Here is a 17,250-nt window from a genome sequence, read left to right on the forward strand (position 1 = left end):
CAATTTGCAGTTTTTTTAGGAGTAGTAGTAGTAGAGTAGTAGAGAACAAAATGTTTTGTCGCAAAGGATTTTACTGAATATCAATCTGCTGCAATAACAATTCAAAGATCTTTATAATGGAAATAAAGCAAACTAAAGTTAGATCTTTATAATGGAAATAAAGCAAACGATTTATCATTCAAGAGACCAGGAGTGACCAGCTGTCAGTCTTGTGGTGCACTGAAACAACAGATATACTGGTGTCTGAAAATGACAACCTCTAAACCTGAAGAAAAAAAAATGACAACCACTCAGCCCCAAATTGTCAATCAGGTTAGACAGTTTTAGGCGCAGGTCTGGTTATCAGGTTAGACAGGTTAGACAGTTTTAGGCGCAGGTCTATACTGGATTTGAGTTCATGTGAATGTGCAGACACGGTGGTGTGGTGGAGTGTTTGTCTGCAGAATACAGCACATTACGAGAAAAGTCTGTTCCTGTTTATTTTACCACTGGTTGTGGTAAGTTAATAAGGTGTTGGGGTAACAGTCATACTGCTAATGGTAATGAAGCACAATCCATCACCACCAGAAATGAACTAGTCTATGGTTTTAGATTTGAAAACTGTCTGAGACCTTCTCTCTGAGGCAGAGCAGGTTTGGTCCAGACCAATGTTTAGGTCCACAGACCTAACCGTGGGCATCAACACCATGACAGGCGGTCTGAGCACACACCTGAATTTACATTTGCTCATGTAAATACAACAAGCACACACAGGCTTATATTCACATCAATTATCAAGTGTCTCTTTTGACTTTAGACTGGGAGCCAAGTCTGTCCATTTGAGAACCTAATTGTACAGTGAGGTGCAAGAGTGTAGTCACTGAAGGCAAGTCTGAAAAAACTCAAGTAGAGTTAGCACAGTTGACACAAGGCATTGTGTTTGACATGGTTAAAAAAATAAAAGTTTTCTCTATTTTTGACCAAAGGGAACCAGAGGTAATGATGGATTTTTACTATTATGGTCTGTCCTGTGCTGTGCATTATTGCGTGAAGGATGCAGACCTCACAGCGTGACTAAATACAGAGTTCTCTGAACAGTCACTGATTGCAGCGGAAACACACACACATTTACTGGTAAATAGTTGTGGTATTAGCTCAAGTGAAATGTTTATAAAAATGAATTAATTCATCAACAATTCAGACGTACAAAACTGTCAATGGCTACAGCCAGATGCTAGTTTCAAATGTTTCACACCGACTTGTACAAAGAATTAAAATGTGGACATAGACAGGGAAGCAGGCAAACATCCCGAGTGTCCTGTTGCTGTTTATTTTCCTTAGTGTAACTATAAACACAACAACTAGTAACAGCAGAGCTACAAGGCAAGAGTGGAAGAAATACTTTTTAGCTGAAATGATTTGTTCACTCACAGTTCTGGGAGGAAAACTTGTGGTTGATGTCTGACAGACGGTCACGGCCTTCAGGGAATATGCAGAGTTGCTGACTGTGTTTTTTTTCCTTAAAATTTTATTGTCTTTTTTCCAAGTAAGCACTGATCCAAAAACAGTGCCACAGGTACAGAGTAAATAGAACATTAGGACGTATAAAATAGAAAAAAAAGAAGAATGAATATAGATAATATAATGAGAAGCAACAAAAAAGTCATAGTCTACAAATGAATGAGTGACAGTTGATAGTTTTCTGTGGTTGCGACAGTAATATCTTCAGGTGAATATCACCTCTGTTAGTCTTCATCTATGGTGACACGTTTCACATTGGAGGCTCCTGTAGGAAAAACGGAAATGACTGATGATTTGGTCAAAATGGCATTAAATTAATTAAAACAATTTTCAGTTATTCTGCTGTGAGTCTTATCTCTACACTTTACACACAAAAAATGTCAAAAACACAACACAAACACTGTTTTATTGCACTAATAAATATATATAAATTTAAATATCCGAGGTAGCATCTATTTGTTTTGTTTAGTTTAAATGAAATTCAATTTAAAGAAACGACTTGCTAAGCAATTACGACGTGACAGAAACATATCTGTAACAGAGCTGTATGAAGGTTGTTACTCTTAGTCAAATTTACCTGAGATCATGACAAGAAATCAAATCAAATTTCTTTTTCAGCTTTTTAGCTAATATACATGGCTTGGTATTTATCAATATTCAACAGATAAACATTTCTAAGAAACAGTTATTACTTTTAACATTACATTTGTATTAAAAGTTGGGAAACAAACCTACCTTTCAATGGAGAACAAAAGCAGGAATAATCAATTTTCTTCTTAGAAATATTTGGTACGGTTGAGAGCTCTTTGTGCCAGCTTGCCGCTCTCGTCCGTTATTCTCTCCCAGTCTGTTTGACCCACCACAAACCCGATAGCGCGCTTGCGATCTGCATCCTTTTGCTCTTCGAGATCAGCCCATCGGACCTTTAAAAAAACCCATCCCGCAGTCATTTTAGCAGCACTAATTCAGCATTCATCAAGTGAGCTGAGAGCTATGAACTCAAACCAAGGCACAGAAACACTACATTTGAACTATCCAATGAAAATGACAGTTTCACACGTCAATTATCACTTGGTTACCCTTTTCTTTCCTGGTTGAGACAGCCGTGTGGCATAGTCATCGGGCAGCTGAAGATAGTCCTCCAGATCTGCCATGTCACCGTCTCTCTTTCTCTTCCCACTGCTGCCCAGACCATCCAACTTGTCTGTGTAAATGAAAGTTTAACTGCTCAGGTCACATTTGCACCAAGCCACTATAAACTTTGACTTAATTAAAAAAAAAAAACAACAACACCAAACTACTAATCCCTGAATCAATAAACTAAACATGAAGACTGAAATATGGGTGAAGTCTGCAAACAAACATCACTGTGATTCACTGATGGACTATTGCTTTAACATCCCATCTGTCAATGAAGCACACTCAACATATGGAACAGATTTTGAATCACGTGATGAAATGACAGAACACACACCAGTGATGTTATCAGACAGAACTTAGCGTCTATAAACAAATAACTAGTTGTGAATAATAGTAAATGAAATACCCACCGAGTTTTGCCTCCGACGTGTCCATCTCCCATTTGCTTTTTGGAATGTAGCCCTATATTATATAAAGAAACACTTCAGTGGTTAAACATTTGAATAACACATGGAGGACAGGGAAGTGAGGAAAAGCACATGGCTGTAATGAGAGGAGACGGGTTTATCAGAGACATCTGAGTAATAAACACACAAGAGGTTAACCTGTTAGGACATGGTGAAAGATGCACGTTTCCGGGTTGCAAGTTTTGAAGGTTAATAGTTTCGGATTTTGTTCTACGGGGCCAACCAACCTCGAGGTTAAAAAAGAAAAATAAGAGCCAAGCGTTTAACACGTGTCAGCTTATATAATTATTTCATGTTTCCCCATTTTTTCATGAAGTATGAAGAAGCAGACGCTGCTGAAACAGTTGCATTAACTGCAGGTCAAGCTAGTTCGTTCAGACAGATTCAACCCATCATTAGCTGTCAAGCTGTACTCTTGATATAATCTGGCAGCCCGGCCAGATGGCAGTCCGATCTCAGAACAAATATAAAAATAAAACATTTAAACAAAGGCACATTGTTCTTGGAAGACAATGGGTCAATTGTTCATGTTGAAATCTTCAGAGCTAAAAAATAAGGTCAAAACAAAAAGAGGACATAAAGGACAAATAATTGCTGTTATGCTAATGTTGAAACAAAAGAGAAAAAAGCACTCAGAAGTAACGAGTGGCAGAAAAGTACATGAGGCTAGTGTAGAATGTGTATGAGGACAGTACGGCTGTGACAACATGGGCGATGGCCCTTATACTTTGGCACAACGTGTATTTAAAGTTGCAATTTCTTGAATGTAGTAGTCGACACCTTGACAGATGACACGTGGGTTCACGCGCAATAATTTTAGCACACGACATTTTAACATTGCAATGTTTTTAGCCAACGCAAGATAGAATACACGTGTGAATGAGAGTGACACTGGTAGATGAAATGTTTGAAACAAGTATCAAATTAGTGGCAGAATTGCAACATTGGGATGGTATATCAAGGCAGGAGTGAAAGCTACTGTACAGAACAGTCTGGAGACAGTGGGACTGTCACTGAGTCAAGACGCTACACAGGAGTTGGCTGAGATTTGATGAGTCAGGGATGGGTTAAGACGATGGCAGATTATCTGTGTGGGGACCTGAACCACAACACACATTCACAGACTGCAATGATGACACTGTCACTCAAGTGTCAAATGATAGTCTATTGATGATTACAAGAACATGATACATTTGAGGTTGAAGGTATGAAGATTTAAGATTTTAAAATTAAAGATTTCAGTGAAAGCTACTATTCTTTAGTGTCAATGTAATAAACATTTTAAACATGTTTTTTTCCTAAAAAGTAATAATTTAAAACACAACAAGATAAAATCATTAAATAACAAACTACTATCAAATTATAGAGAACTATAAATACATTTTTTTAAAACACAAATTCTGCAAAACACCCAAAATGTTGTTACTGAACTACTGAGTTAATTCCTATCCTTTTTTCAAGCTTTTGTCACTTACAAATTAGTTGATGCTTCACAAGGATAATTATTATAAATAAATAAAATTGTCTAAATTACAACATTTTCACTGCATTCCCAGTAAGAGTTCTAAATGTTTTTCCAATGACCACCAAAGCAAACAAAACAACTAAGCTCCTGCTGGAGTGACAAACAAAACACACATTAACAAAACAGTTTCTTTTTTGCTTTACTTTGGAAAACGTAATACAAGAGCGCCACGTTGTTAGTTGAGTTCACTGGTGACTGCTATTGAACATTCAAACACTGCAGAGAGAGATGCTCTCACAGTTTGATTTGACACAGTATCATGTCTGTGTACTGAGTAATGTAACGGCTGCAACCACCAGAGACAGACTGACAAGGTCTGCTTTACAGGTAAAACTGTTAATGAAAACAAAAGAAAATGTAGGTTTTGTGGAAACACGCTGTGTAAAACTGCAGTGGGAACTGCATAATAACTGTGTCTTGTATTCACTTTTATACTGTCTTTTTTGTCCTTTCTGCTAATTATAAAAAAAAGAGTATAGAGAGCATCGTGTGAGTTTATCTGTTAAATTGGAACATGTTTATGACGAGACAGTTTTATGTATACATATATGTACACATATATATACATATATACAGTATGTATATGTATATGTATTAACATACGAGACTTGTTGTGGATCAGATTAAACTCGTATCTTGAAGCCCCACTGTACTGTCTAATGTCACAACTTTGTTTAATACAGAAATATGTTTCAGTATGGCTTGATTTTGCCTTCTGTGAAGAAGAAAATAAATGAGATTTTCCAGGTTAGTGTCCACCCACTGCAGATCACCTTATTACCAACAGCGTCGTGCTCTTTTTAAGAAGCCATGACTTGGGGTTGTTTTGTATTTGAAGAACACAAGTGAGACACCTCACTGTTATGTAATGTTACCTTCGGTTTGCACTGTATTTGCTGTTCAAATCATTGAGGATGAAGTATTCGCACCAGGTAGTAAAAATCTTGCAGTTAAACAGACTGGATATTGGAAATACAAAAAAGGAATAATGATTTTGGTTTTTTTTTGCATTTTGTGATGAGTTTTTATGTATTAATTATACATACAATATACAAGCTATGATTTGTTGGAGACATTCTTTCTACCACAGCAAAAAAAAAAAAAGTTTGAACAGAATGATTTAGCCTTAACCAAAGCACACACACGTGTGCTTTGGTTAAGGTGTGGACACTCATTTAGAGAATATGGACTTAAAAGCTAGATAGCGAACTGCATTTTTAATAATTAATTAAGCCTATTTCTCTTCATAGAAAAACAAACTGATCAAATCAAACAAAACAAGGTGGAATAACTAATATCTAAACACTGTTTAATAGGACGCAGATGGGAAAACAAATAAGTGGAAATCTGAAAACTATGTTGAAATAAGTTTGAACTTTTCATGTCCTACCAGATCACTCTCCTCCTCCTCCTCCTTCTTGGGTTCTGCAAGCTCTTCATCTGGATTGAAGTCTTCCATTTCGACCTGACAACAAAAGCAGTTGTTTCCTGGTTAATGCCAGTGAGGGGCGATGTTTTGAGGACAGCGTGTGTTTATGTTTCAGTGCTGGAGACCTCACCTCCTCTATAGCAGCATCCTGAAGGAGGGACCGAACATCTAGGCGCACCATGTGCCGCGGTGAAGGCTCCCAACTGCTGGACATCTGCATAAAAAAAGGCTTTGTTAACAAGTGTCAGCTTTGAACACTTTCTTTGGAATAAACACAATTAAAATGCATCAATGAAGCCAGCTGAACGTGCAAACCTTTGTAATTTCCTTGAGCGTACGCCCGTGAACATTCCTTTTAGCACAAGTCTGAGTGTCTGCAGTCATTTCAGCCAGATACACCTTTGGGAGAAAGAGGGAAAAAAGTATTAGAGCTTAGGCAAACAAAAATCACACATTGGTCAGTCCTACCAGAGAACATAACCCACCTCAAAGCCTTTTGTTTTGGCTGCACTCCAGAACTGATCAAAATGTTTAACCCTGTCATTAACAGAGTCCAAAATGATGAAGGGGAAAAAGCCGTCATCCAGAGTTTTTTTGAAGGTTTTCAGCATGCTGTTACGGTAAGTGTCCTCCATCTCTGGCTCGTACTCGTACTCTAGAACCTGCAATACAAATGTTTGTTTGGCTCAAGCTGTACTGTACTGTACTCTACGCTTTTCTTTATTTTGAAAACTCACCTTGGTTTTAATTCTCCTGCCGGTATCTGGGTCTTTCTCTACTTTTTCAACCTCTGTCATGAAATAGTCATCCAGAACCAGAACCCTTGGAGGGGCGCCACCACATTCCACTTCTTTGTCCTTAATATCGTAAATAAAGGAGTCAATAAAAAGCTGTATTTTTAATTTATAATAAAAAGTAATAAAAATAAAATAAAAAGCTGTATTTTTAATTTATAACAATTCTAACATCTCTATGAGTTCTGTAGCAACCTTCGAATATGATCACAGATATAAATCTACTTACTCGTATAAGCTTCGCGACATGGCTTTTCCCACTTCCTGGAAGTCCTCTCAGTATAATGACAATCTGTTTGGGACAGGTGTATAATTAGGCTAAAGGTATATGTTTCTTACATTAGGTGAAGTTGGAACATTGATTATTGGTGTACCCTCTCAGGGCGAGACTGCCTGCCAGGTTGCTTGAGGATGTCGTCGATATTCTTTATCTCTGGCTTCTTCTCCACTCGTGGGGCAGGCTGAGGTGGAGGAGGCAGAGGGGGAGGGATTGCAGGCCCCCGGTCCTCATGATAACTTCGCCTGTCCACTGTGTATGCAAATTAATTGCACATTATGGATTTAAATTTTAATGGAAATATCTTACCAAATACGAAGGCACCTGGCCTTTAGTTTAACGGATAAAGAAACAGACATACTCAGTGGTGATGAAGTGTGGGGGTAACGTTCAGGTGCGCTGCGGTCAAGTCCAGAGCGCTCGTATGGAGGTCTGTCGTAGCCAGGCCTTCTGTAAGGATCATCAATTCGATCTCGGCTACCGCTGCGGTCACGATCGCGAGAATCCCACTCGCTTTCCCTGTATCCTGGCCGAAGGGGAGGCCTGTAAAGAGAAAGAGTAAATTTAAGGTTCAACAACTCCGGACTTTTTTTTGTTTTTAACTCTTGGCACACACTAATGACTTATCCCGGTGCTTGGCACAATGTCATTAAGTACCTGTTGTCCACCATGGACTGTGTGCTTGGATTAAAAACAGGAGAAATAACATTTTATCATACATTTTATGGAAGCAGCACAAACACATTGGGGAAAAGAAGGCAAATGCATTACCTGTCCTCTCTTTCTCTTGGAGGATAGCGCTCCCTATCAAATCGCTCTCTTTCGTAATCAGGTGGAAGTTTTTCTCTGTAAAGTTCCCTTTCTCTGCTGTACTCCCGACGCTCCATATAGGGATCTCCTCGTCTTTCATAGTAAGGGTCTCTGCTGTAAGGATCTCTTAAAGCTTCTAGAGGACGGGGGTTAAAATGAATTATTTAAACATTGAAATACACAGAGGGAATGTATATCTGATGAAATTACGATTTACAGTTCTGTATGTCACCTTTTTCATAACCTCGGTCGGACGGCACTGGGTCAGGCCTTAGTACTATCCTCTCGCCATAAGAGATCCGCTCAACAGTTGTACCAGATTCTAAAGTTAAATTAAATTTCTGTGAGAACTGAGTATGAACTTAAAAGGTTTACCTGGTAAAGTCATTTTTTTTCTCTTTGCTGCTCATACCATGTCCGTGTGCATAATCCAGAGTCTTTGGGATCACTGTGGGTGGAGCTTGGACAGTTGAACTGTAGTCTTTCAAAGGGGGTTTTAAATCCCAAGACGCAGGTTCAGCTGTGGGTGTTTGTACTGCTGCTGCACTCATGCCCTGAGGATGGTACAGGAATTCAACTCTTTCTGCTTTTAAACATTATATGATATATATATATATATATATACATATATATATATATAAAACACTTATAGCAATGCATTTTAAAAATGAAGGTTTAGGAAAATAAAGAATCATCTCTTGCCTTTAATACATTCCTGACATCTTGTGGGATCTCTAAACCAAGAAGGCCAGCAGGAAGCTCAGGCAAGGTTTTTGAAGGCTGAGGTTCAGGGCCAGGAGTCTTCCCTTCCTGCATTTCTCTGTAACACCCCACCCAAATATAAAGGTAAAGTTAATGTAAGGTCAACTTCTTTTTCCAGGCAGAAAACCTGGAAGAACATGGTGCTGACTTGAAGCTGAATCATAATGCAATTCTATGAACCCAGAATGATCAAGTAGTAGTCTCAAGATTACCTTATAAGTTTAAGCTCCTGGGCAGCTTTCAAGATAATCTCATGCTGACGTTGGGAAAGAGCAAGTACATTCCCTGAATTTGTTCCTTGTGACTTTTCAACTGAGCTCTCTGGTAAGTTTGTGCCAGGAGTAAGTGGGAATGATTGAAGTTTATCCAAAGGAGGTTCACCCCTGTGCTCATAGCAAGGTCTGCCATCTTCATAGTCTCTCTCTGGCAGAGGAGCATGTCTCGTTGGCCTATCCCATTCTGAAGGTTGTGCTGAAGGTGGATATGGCGGCTCATCCCGGTATTCACGAATTCTAAGTTCTGCCCGTTCCCTGTCTCGCTCATCATAGGGATAGGGATGGTCTTTTTCTCTTTCCTCTCGCCAGGGACCATCCCCATAAGCCTCTGGTGGACGGTGAGGAAAGTCTCTCTCTGGTAAAGCATAGCCTCTCTCTCTATCGTAGTGCTCAGGATCACGGTGATAGCCATCAGGAGGATAATCTAGTGGTGGCCGGTGCCGATACCCATCTTCTCCATGACTAAAATCGTCAACAAAACCTTCTCTATATCCCTCTTTAAATGCCTCATGTTCTGGACCAGGGCGCCATAATCCCCCTCTTGCCATTTCTCGGCCCACAGGTCTCCTCCTTATTCCACCTCTGTTGGGTGGAGGTGGAGGATGTCCTCTGCCATGTGGTGGTTGCCACTCTCTCTTCGTTTCGTCATTATAGAACTGCTCGTCCATAGTCTCAATTATTTCATGAGGTGGTGGTGGTATGCGACGCCTTCCTCCTGCTACATCTGGATGCATTGGAAGACTGTGGGGGTCGTGCACTGGATGTCCCTCTGGATCGGTTTCAATATTACCTGAATACTGATGCTCCATTAACCCATGGTCTACTGGACCATGCAGCGGGTGAGGAGGACGTCCTCGCCCTCGCATAAAAGCAGGATGACCAGGCGGGGGGCGTCGCTGACCAGGTGGAAATGGAGGTCTCATTCCCCTCACTGGAGGTCTCACCTCTTCCCAGTAAGTTTCATTTTGTTCATAGTATTCACTGGATTGTGGATCTTCCCAGTGCATGTCATGGGGTTCACCTCTTCCCATAGGCAGTCCTCCCCTACCAATGGAGGGTCCACCCCTTCCCATAGGTGGACCGCCTCTAGCCATAAGTAGACCGCCTCGTGGCATCGGTGGACCGCCTCGTACCATAGGTGGACCACCTCGCGGCATAGGGGGCCCCCCCCTTCCCAAGGGGGGCCCCCCTTTTAGCCATAAGTAGACCGCCTCGTGGCATCGGTGGACCGCCTCGTACCATAGGTGGACCACCTCGCGGCATAGGGGGCCCCCCCCTTCCCAAGGGGGGCCCCGCCTTTAGCCATAAGTAGACCGCCTCGTGGCATCGGTGGACCGCCTCGTACCATAGGTGGACCACCTCGCGGCATAGGGGGCCCCCCCCTTCCCAAGGGGGGCCCCGCCTTTAGCCATAAGTAGACCGCCTCGTGGCATGGGTGGACCGCCTCGTGGCATGGGTGGACCGCCTCGTGCCATAGGTGGACCACCTCGTGGCATAGGTGGCCCTCCTCTTGCCATAGGTGGCCCTCCTCTCATCATTGAAATTCCCCCTCTTATCATTTGGGGACTACCTCTCATTGATGGGTGACCGCCTCTCATCATTGGAGGCCCTCCTCTTGTCATTGGAGGCCGCCCTCTCATGAATGGGTGGCCTCCTCTACCCATTGGTGGTCCTCCTCTTGACTCCTCATAATACTCTTCCTCTGGAGGGTAGTAATTGTCTTCTGGCATCCACATTTCTTCAGTGGGTTCCTCAGATTCTTCACACCCATACTCCTCATAGGAAGGATCTTGCCAATAATAGTCTTGCTGCTCCTCTGACATTACCATGTCCTCCTCAGGTGGCTGATAACCATAGGATGTTTCTTCTGTGTCTTTTCCATGGCTCATTGTATTTCCTCTGAAGTCTCCATGACCTCTTTGGCCACGTCCTCGTCCGCGCATCTCTGCAGGCCCTGGAGGCTGTCCTCGTCCCCTTCCAGAGCCTGTCCTCATAGGATCAGGGCTCAGATAAATTTCGACAGGTTTTTTGGGGCTTTGGGCTTCGAGAGGGATTCCGATTGCTGGAGGCTTTTTGTTAGTCTCTGTATCATCTGGTTTGACCGGCTTGTTGACTGGACTTGATAATGACTTCACAGAGGATATAGCATTAGTTGAAGAACTGCTATTAGGAGGTTTGGAAGTTACACTTTTATCAGGAACACCGTCAGCACTTGAATTCTTCTCTTTCTCGTTTGCACCTGCTGTCTGGGGAATCGGGTCATTTTGAAGAAAAAATCCTTCATTTACCAGCAAGTTATCATTGGTCAAGTCATCTGACCCAGTCTTAACATCTGGTCCTGAGTTTTTTTTCTCTTTTTCAGGTTTTAGTTGCACATCTGGTTTACCTGGAGTGTTAATGTCGATGCTTGCAGCTTGCTTAGTTTCAATTTCTGGTTTATGTTGGTGACTTGGTTGCGGTTTTTGTTGGGGTACAGGTGGGTGTTCAAAATTAGGTGGAGGGCCAGAATGTCGCTGAAACTGTTCATGTCTGGACTGCTGTCCAAAAGGAGGTTGTTCAAATCTCTGGGGACCATCAAAGCGCTGTCTTGGTTGGTCAAATCTTGGTGGACCCTCAAAGCGCTGCCCTGGTTGGTTGAACCTTGTGGGACCATCAAAACGTTGCGGTGGTTGGTCAAATCGAGGGGGACCATTAAAACGTGGTGGTTGGTCAAATCTGGGGGGTCCATCAAAATGGTGCTGTGGCAGGTGAAACCTTGGAGGGCGCTCAGACTGTTGCTGTGGTTGGTCAAACCGTGGAGGACCATCAAATTGCTGTTGGTCAAACCTGGGGTTGTTTCCACTAGGAGCAGAAGGAGAAAACAACATGATTTATGCTACATATCTATATAACACATAGATATTAACACTAGACCAGGTTGTAAATGTAACAAATATATAATTAAATATAAATTGCACCTGTGGCAGTGGATGATATATTTCCTGCAACTGACTTTTACCAAGTTTAATTCTGTATAGTCTTATAAAGACTTATTGAAAGAAACTTGTACAAACCTTAGACCTTGAACATTATTATAGCTTGGAGGGGGACAAGGAGGAGGGCCTGGAGGTCTGTCCGCCATGCCAGCTGGAGTGTTACCTCTCACAGGTAAAGCTGAGGATTCTGAAGAGGGCCCGAACACAGGTGGTTGTGAACCTTGAGAGCTGGGGCCAAGTGCCCCTACAGGATTCTGTACAGCCGGCTGCTGGTTGATTCGATTTTCGTGTCCTGGATACTGGCTGTATTTTCCCATTGTCCCACTGTTATATTGTCCTGGGGGAAACTGCACCATAGGAGTTAGAGCGGTCACCCTTTCTTGAAGATGGGCTTTTGTTGCATTCATTTGCTCCTGCCACTGTTTCCACTGTAGTTCATAATCTTTCAGTTGGTCTTTGTGGGGATAGGTCTGGAACTGCCCATACCACAGGGCAAATGAATGTTCCCAATTTTGAAACAAAGGTGTAAAATGCTGCTGCTGCATTTCATAGTGTCTCAGTTGCATTTCAGTAGACATGGACTGTAAGCAAAGAAAATAATTGGATGAGCCAAATTATCTTTATAGAAGAAAGTAAGCAATTGTATGATAAACAGAAATTCCAGCACCCAAACATTGCAAGAAGTCAAACCATGGATTTATTTTGGGAGCTACCAAAAAGACTATAATTACTTACCTGAGTGTCAACCGTTTGCTGAATAAGCTGTTGATATTGTTCCAAAATCTTTTGCAGCTTTTCATGGTGCTGCATTAGAGCCTGGTATTGTAACCCCACTCTCTGTTGTTGCACTTGCTGCCACTGTGCTGCAGCTACTTGTAACTGCTGAAGCCGCGCAGCCTCCACAGAGTCTTGTGGAACATCAGACTAAACAGAAAAAAAGGCAAAGACTTCACTCTGAAAATGTATGCCAACAATATTGAAAATATATATAAAAAAAACCTGATTTGGTATGGAATGCTTACCTTTGTTTCATCAGGTGGCGGGGGAGGGCCAGGAAGCTCGTCTTTTGGAGGTGGTGGAGGTGGTTTGCCTTTTGGAGAGTCAGGTGGAGGAAGTGGAGGCCCAGTTAGGCCTGGTGATTGTGTCATTATAGAACCACTGCTTTGACTCTGTTTGGCTTTTTCTTGCTTTAACTTCTGCAGATTCTGAAGATGCTGCTTGTACCAACGTTGCTGTTGTTCCTGGATCAACAAAGGGGTGTGCTGTTATGACTTTTATTTATGGACATTATAAATGTGCAAGCCTGTAATAGGTTTAGCCAGATAGTTTTTAACATCATGACAAATCTTTGCATTGTCTAATTATTTATAATGGTTATAACAGTTTATAAACACTTTGCAGTGGGATACGCTCCACTCTCACTTTTTACTGTGATGGGCAGCTGTAGTCAGAAAGACATCAGATTTTCTAGTACACAAGAGAGCAAATTGAGCATAAGGACACAGGATGACTAACTATTCAGCACAGACTTGTGATGTTGAAAACAAATCCACCTTTCTGGAATTTTACTCATTTTTAAGATATGTTTCTGGGTCAGTGAGGTTAAAGTTCATGCCTTAGACTGGAAGGAAATATGAACTTTCTAGGTACCTTAATATTTCTCTTAAAATTAGTGATTCACATCTATCAATAGCAAGATTTTTTGTTAATCTGGAATTTATGTGGTCTTTATGTGTTGAAAGTTGTTGCCATGTACACACAATATTGCTGTATGCCACTAAACAAATTTACAGCCATTTGTTGTCATTTTCTGTAAAAGACCACCTGTAAAACCATGTGATGTGTCCACTTATTTAAACTGTCACCATGGCATTGTATTTTATTATTAAGCTGTAATTATGACATGGGAATGATGTCTTAAAGAATCGTACCACAAATGGTAGTAGCACTTTACCTGGAGAGCTAGCGATTTGTCTTCTCCTGTGGCAGACTGATCATTCTTGTCTGAATCTGGTAGTTTGGGTGCATTTTTATTCTCCGGTGGCTTTGACGAAACGGACTCAGGAGGTGGAGGTTGGGGCTCAGACTGAAGCGGCTGAGGAGGAGGCGGGGGAGGCTGTTGTTGACCAGGAGGTGTAGTCGTCGGGGTCTCTTGTTTGTAAAAGGGCTGTACAGCTTCACCTGAATTGTCTACAGATCCCGAGCCCCCTGGTTGCCATGGCGAGCCCGTGTACCCAGCGCCATAAGCACCGGCGGAGTTTCCATGGTGCAAAACGGACTGGAGCTGTTTCTGGTGCAGCATCTGAAGCTGCTGCATCTGCTGAAGGTGCTGCTCCTGAAGGCTAGAAAACAGCGAGCCACTCGATGGGGCTTCGAAGCCGCCGAATCCCCCAGCCGGGTTGACACCCGGCGGCTTACGTGCTCCGGGTCCTCCATAATTTTGCGAATACTGTCCAGGATAGTTTCCCCAAGAGGGGTACATTGTTAAAAAACGACGCGCTGTGTTTGGCCTTTGTGCTCACATACACCAGAGCGTTAGTTAGCCGCTAGAGCTAACAGCTAACATTGACCTAACTTCAATAAAATTAGCAGCTATGTTTCCATTCCATATCCAGTACTGTTCACATAGGGAAAATAGGAAATACATTACAATTCGAGTCGCATATCGTGACGACCATCCGGATTAAGTATGAAAACTGAGACTTGTATATGAAACGCCTTCGTTCGGCGGCCGAGGCACGTCGCCGGTAGCGGATACACGTCATACATGTCAGTTGACCGCTTCCGTTGATGGTAAAAAGCAATAATTCTGGTTCCACACTGAGAAACAAATTAATTTCTTCTTTTCGCAATTCTCCTTTGGTTCTTAAACTCAACGAACCATGGAAGTGAAGGCATGTCTAAATACAAATATAAGAGTGAATAAAGTGGTCACATTAAAGGCAGTAACCCTAACTACAATAAAGCCATGTTCTTGCGTTCTTTTATTTTGTCTTTCTTTAAATTCACCATGCCCAAAAACTATTTGTTATTTTACAACTGAATGGAAGTGAAAATGCAATTCTGCACTTGTTTTTTAGGTAGATTATATCACATTCTCAAATAAAAATATCCCCAGTAAGAAATTATTATTTGATCAAGGTTGTAAAAGCATTGGTCAATTTTTTGTCAGTTTGCCGGAGACGTTGGACCTTGCGCGTATCTACAGGCCTTTTGCTAAACCGATTTGGCAGAGCGTAACAATGATATCTAGCTTTGTCTGTAATTCACCACTAGAGGGAGACATTTACAAAGACATTTGTTCTCCCCATGACAACATTAATGGGAACAACAATCTGTAACTGGTATTTCCTTACAACTAACACTGGACTTTACATAAACGTTTTAGACAAAATTCCATTGCCTTCATTTATTAACAATCGTTTGCTAATAACTATATTATGTGCACTGTAGTAGATGGATCTCCAGTGTCTGTATTTATGATTCATACTCAAGTTTATTCGTCATGATCAAGGGAATCAGCTGCGTTCAGAATGTGTGAGAGTGGGAGACACAACACTGAGAGGTAAAAGACCGCTGACTTTTGGTTGCCCTTGAGGCCTGATACAGACAAGAGTATTTTTGTCTTAAGATCACCAGTAAATCTGTATTAATTTTGACCAGAACCACTTAAAAAGAATCGTTAAAGCGGATTAATCAAGCCCGTCCTGTTTAATGTCTCCCGTTAATTAGTTTGTCAGCAGTGTTTTAATATCGCCTAATGACTTCATATTTCACTGATGACATTAAAGGGGTGTTAAAAGAGGGGAAATGGCCCATTCAGGCTTCAGTTCTTTCACTTAAGACGCCCTCGATGAATACGGCAAGGTCAAGGAGGCCTAGCCTTTAGGGAGAGATACATTATCAGGGGACGGGGGTGAGGAAATCCCATCGAGGAAGCTCTCTCCCCTCTAAAATAGCATGACGGGCACAATGTGATACAGTTCTGTCTCCAAACAACATACACTGCTCAGGGAATTCATGGTACAGCTTAGCAGAGCCACAATATATAAGACTCCAGATTAGACCCAACGTTGTTGTGTTTGTTTATTATTTATAATCTAAATCATCAATATCTGTGTCGAAACCACCTTTAGTGTTGCTTTTATTTGCTAGCTTGTTACGTCAATATTTCCACAGTTGACCTCTTGCCACAGTGGAAAAATAAGATTGATTTCATATGAATTTAATTACTGTTCTTATAGATTATAGTTTGTTCTGTTTTCTCTGTCTGTCTGTTGGCTGCAGAGAAAAAATTCTGGACGATAAAATCGAACTTGAAATATATAACGCATATATAAAAATAATAAAATCTGAGAGACAACATAGGCAGCCTAATATTTTTAAACGCATTAGAAGTTTGCCCTTTACACTCCTGCATCAGCACTTTCCAAAGCCTCCTCTGAACAAGAACAAAGAAATCTGAAATCGTAAAGTTGTAGCTCACAGTATTGAGGACACTGCATTTTCCCTGTGATGAAAATCCTATGTTAAACAAAATGCTCAATGGACGCTAATGGATCCCGAACAAGTCCATGCACTGCTTCCAAAATGCTTTGTTTGACAAATCAATTTTCCCATAACCCGGTGAGGAGAAAAGTGATGCGGATTGATCGCCCCCCCTGACTTTGTTTCCTGAATATTGTTTGATGGCTGAATAGATTAATTGGTATGACATTTGAAAGCCTCCTCTCGACTGTCAGCACCGCAGCCTCTATACTTTAATCGAACCTCTGTCTAATTGTCTCTCCTATAATACCTCACTTCACAAATTAGGGACGCCGCCTCTGTAAACGACTCCCAATGTAAGATCCACACACCTGGCTCAATCAGAGCTGCTTCTGAACAGAGCTGATGCTGGGATGATAAGATGGAGCCTATTAAAGGGCATCACCCGAAACGCTGTGCAAGCACATCTCTGCTCTGTGCGCGGTGGATCCGAAATATACAAATCAAACCTCTGCAGCCGCTCAAAGTAAAGAGTTTTTACAGCTGGTCAGTCAAAAGCATTTTATTATAATTACATTGCAGAAACCTACAGGTTAAATATAGAGATTAAATAGTTTGTTAAGGTTAAAATATTAATAATATTATCAATTAATATTATATTAATTAATCTGATGTCTCCATAAAGTCGATGTCAAGTCATTTTCTCAATTTTTTTTCTTTATTTATAAATGATTACCACCATGTGAAAAAGGTAAACTTGGAAAAACAGTTGTTTTTCAGATTTGTGATAAAATAAACACAATGGCAT

At 41.3% G+C, this 17,250-nt stretch overlaps 1 protein-coding gene and 1 long non-coding RNA gene across 2 annotated transcripts; one reads left to right on the forward strand and one right to left on the reverse strand.

Annotated features, from left to right (window-relative positions):
• Positions 1-146: 146 nt before the first annotated feature.
• LOC112487253 (uncharacterized) lies at positions 147-1,529 on the forward strand. Its single transcript, XR_003050182.1, has 2 exons — positions 147-312; positions 356-1,529. It is a non-coding gene; the product is annotated as an uncharacterized LOC112487253 (long non-coding RNA).
• Positions 1,293-14,836, reverse strand: ylpm1 (YLP motif containing 1). The gene is made up of 22 exons (XM_025057031.1): positions 13,909-14,836; positions 12,977-13,195; positions 12,690-12,878; positions 12,033-12,535; positions 10,403-11,820; positions 8,917-10,168; positions 8,645-8,762; positions 8,355-8,496; positions 8,175-8,264; positions 7,904-8,078; positions 7,494-7,675; positions 7,230-7,384; positions 7,085-7,147; positions 6,799-6,918; positions 6,547-6,723; positions 6,377-6,460; positions 6,192-6,275; positions 6,023-6,097; positions 3,051-3,102; positions 2,580-2,704; positions 2,236-2,423; positions 1,293-1,765 (listed from the first exon to the last, which is right to left on the reverse strand). Exons 1-21 carry the CDS (start codon positions 14,434-14,436, stop codon positions 2,277-2,279), a joined length of 5,898 nt encoding a protein of 1,965 aa, XP_024912799.1. The 5' UTR covers positions 14,437-14,836; the 3' UTR covers positions 1,293-1,765; positions 2,236-2,276.
• Positions 14,837-17,250: the final 2,414 nt, after the last annotated feature.

This window comes from Cynoglossus semilaevis, chromosome 7, assembly GCF_000523025.1.
Source record: "Cynoglossus semilaevis isolate Cse_v1.0 chromosome 7, Cse_v1.0, whole genome shotgun sequence".
Taxonomy (NCBI): Eukaryota; Metazoa; Chordata; class Actinopteri; order Pleuronectiformes; family Cynoglossidae; genus Cynoglossus; species Cynoglossus semilaevis.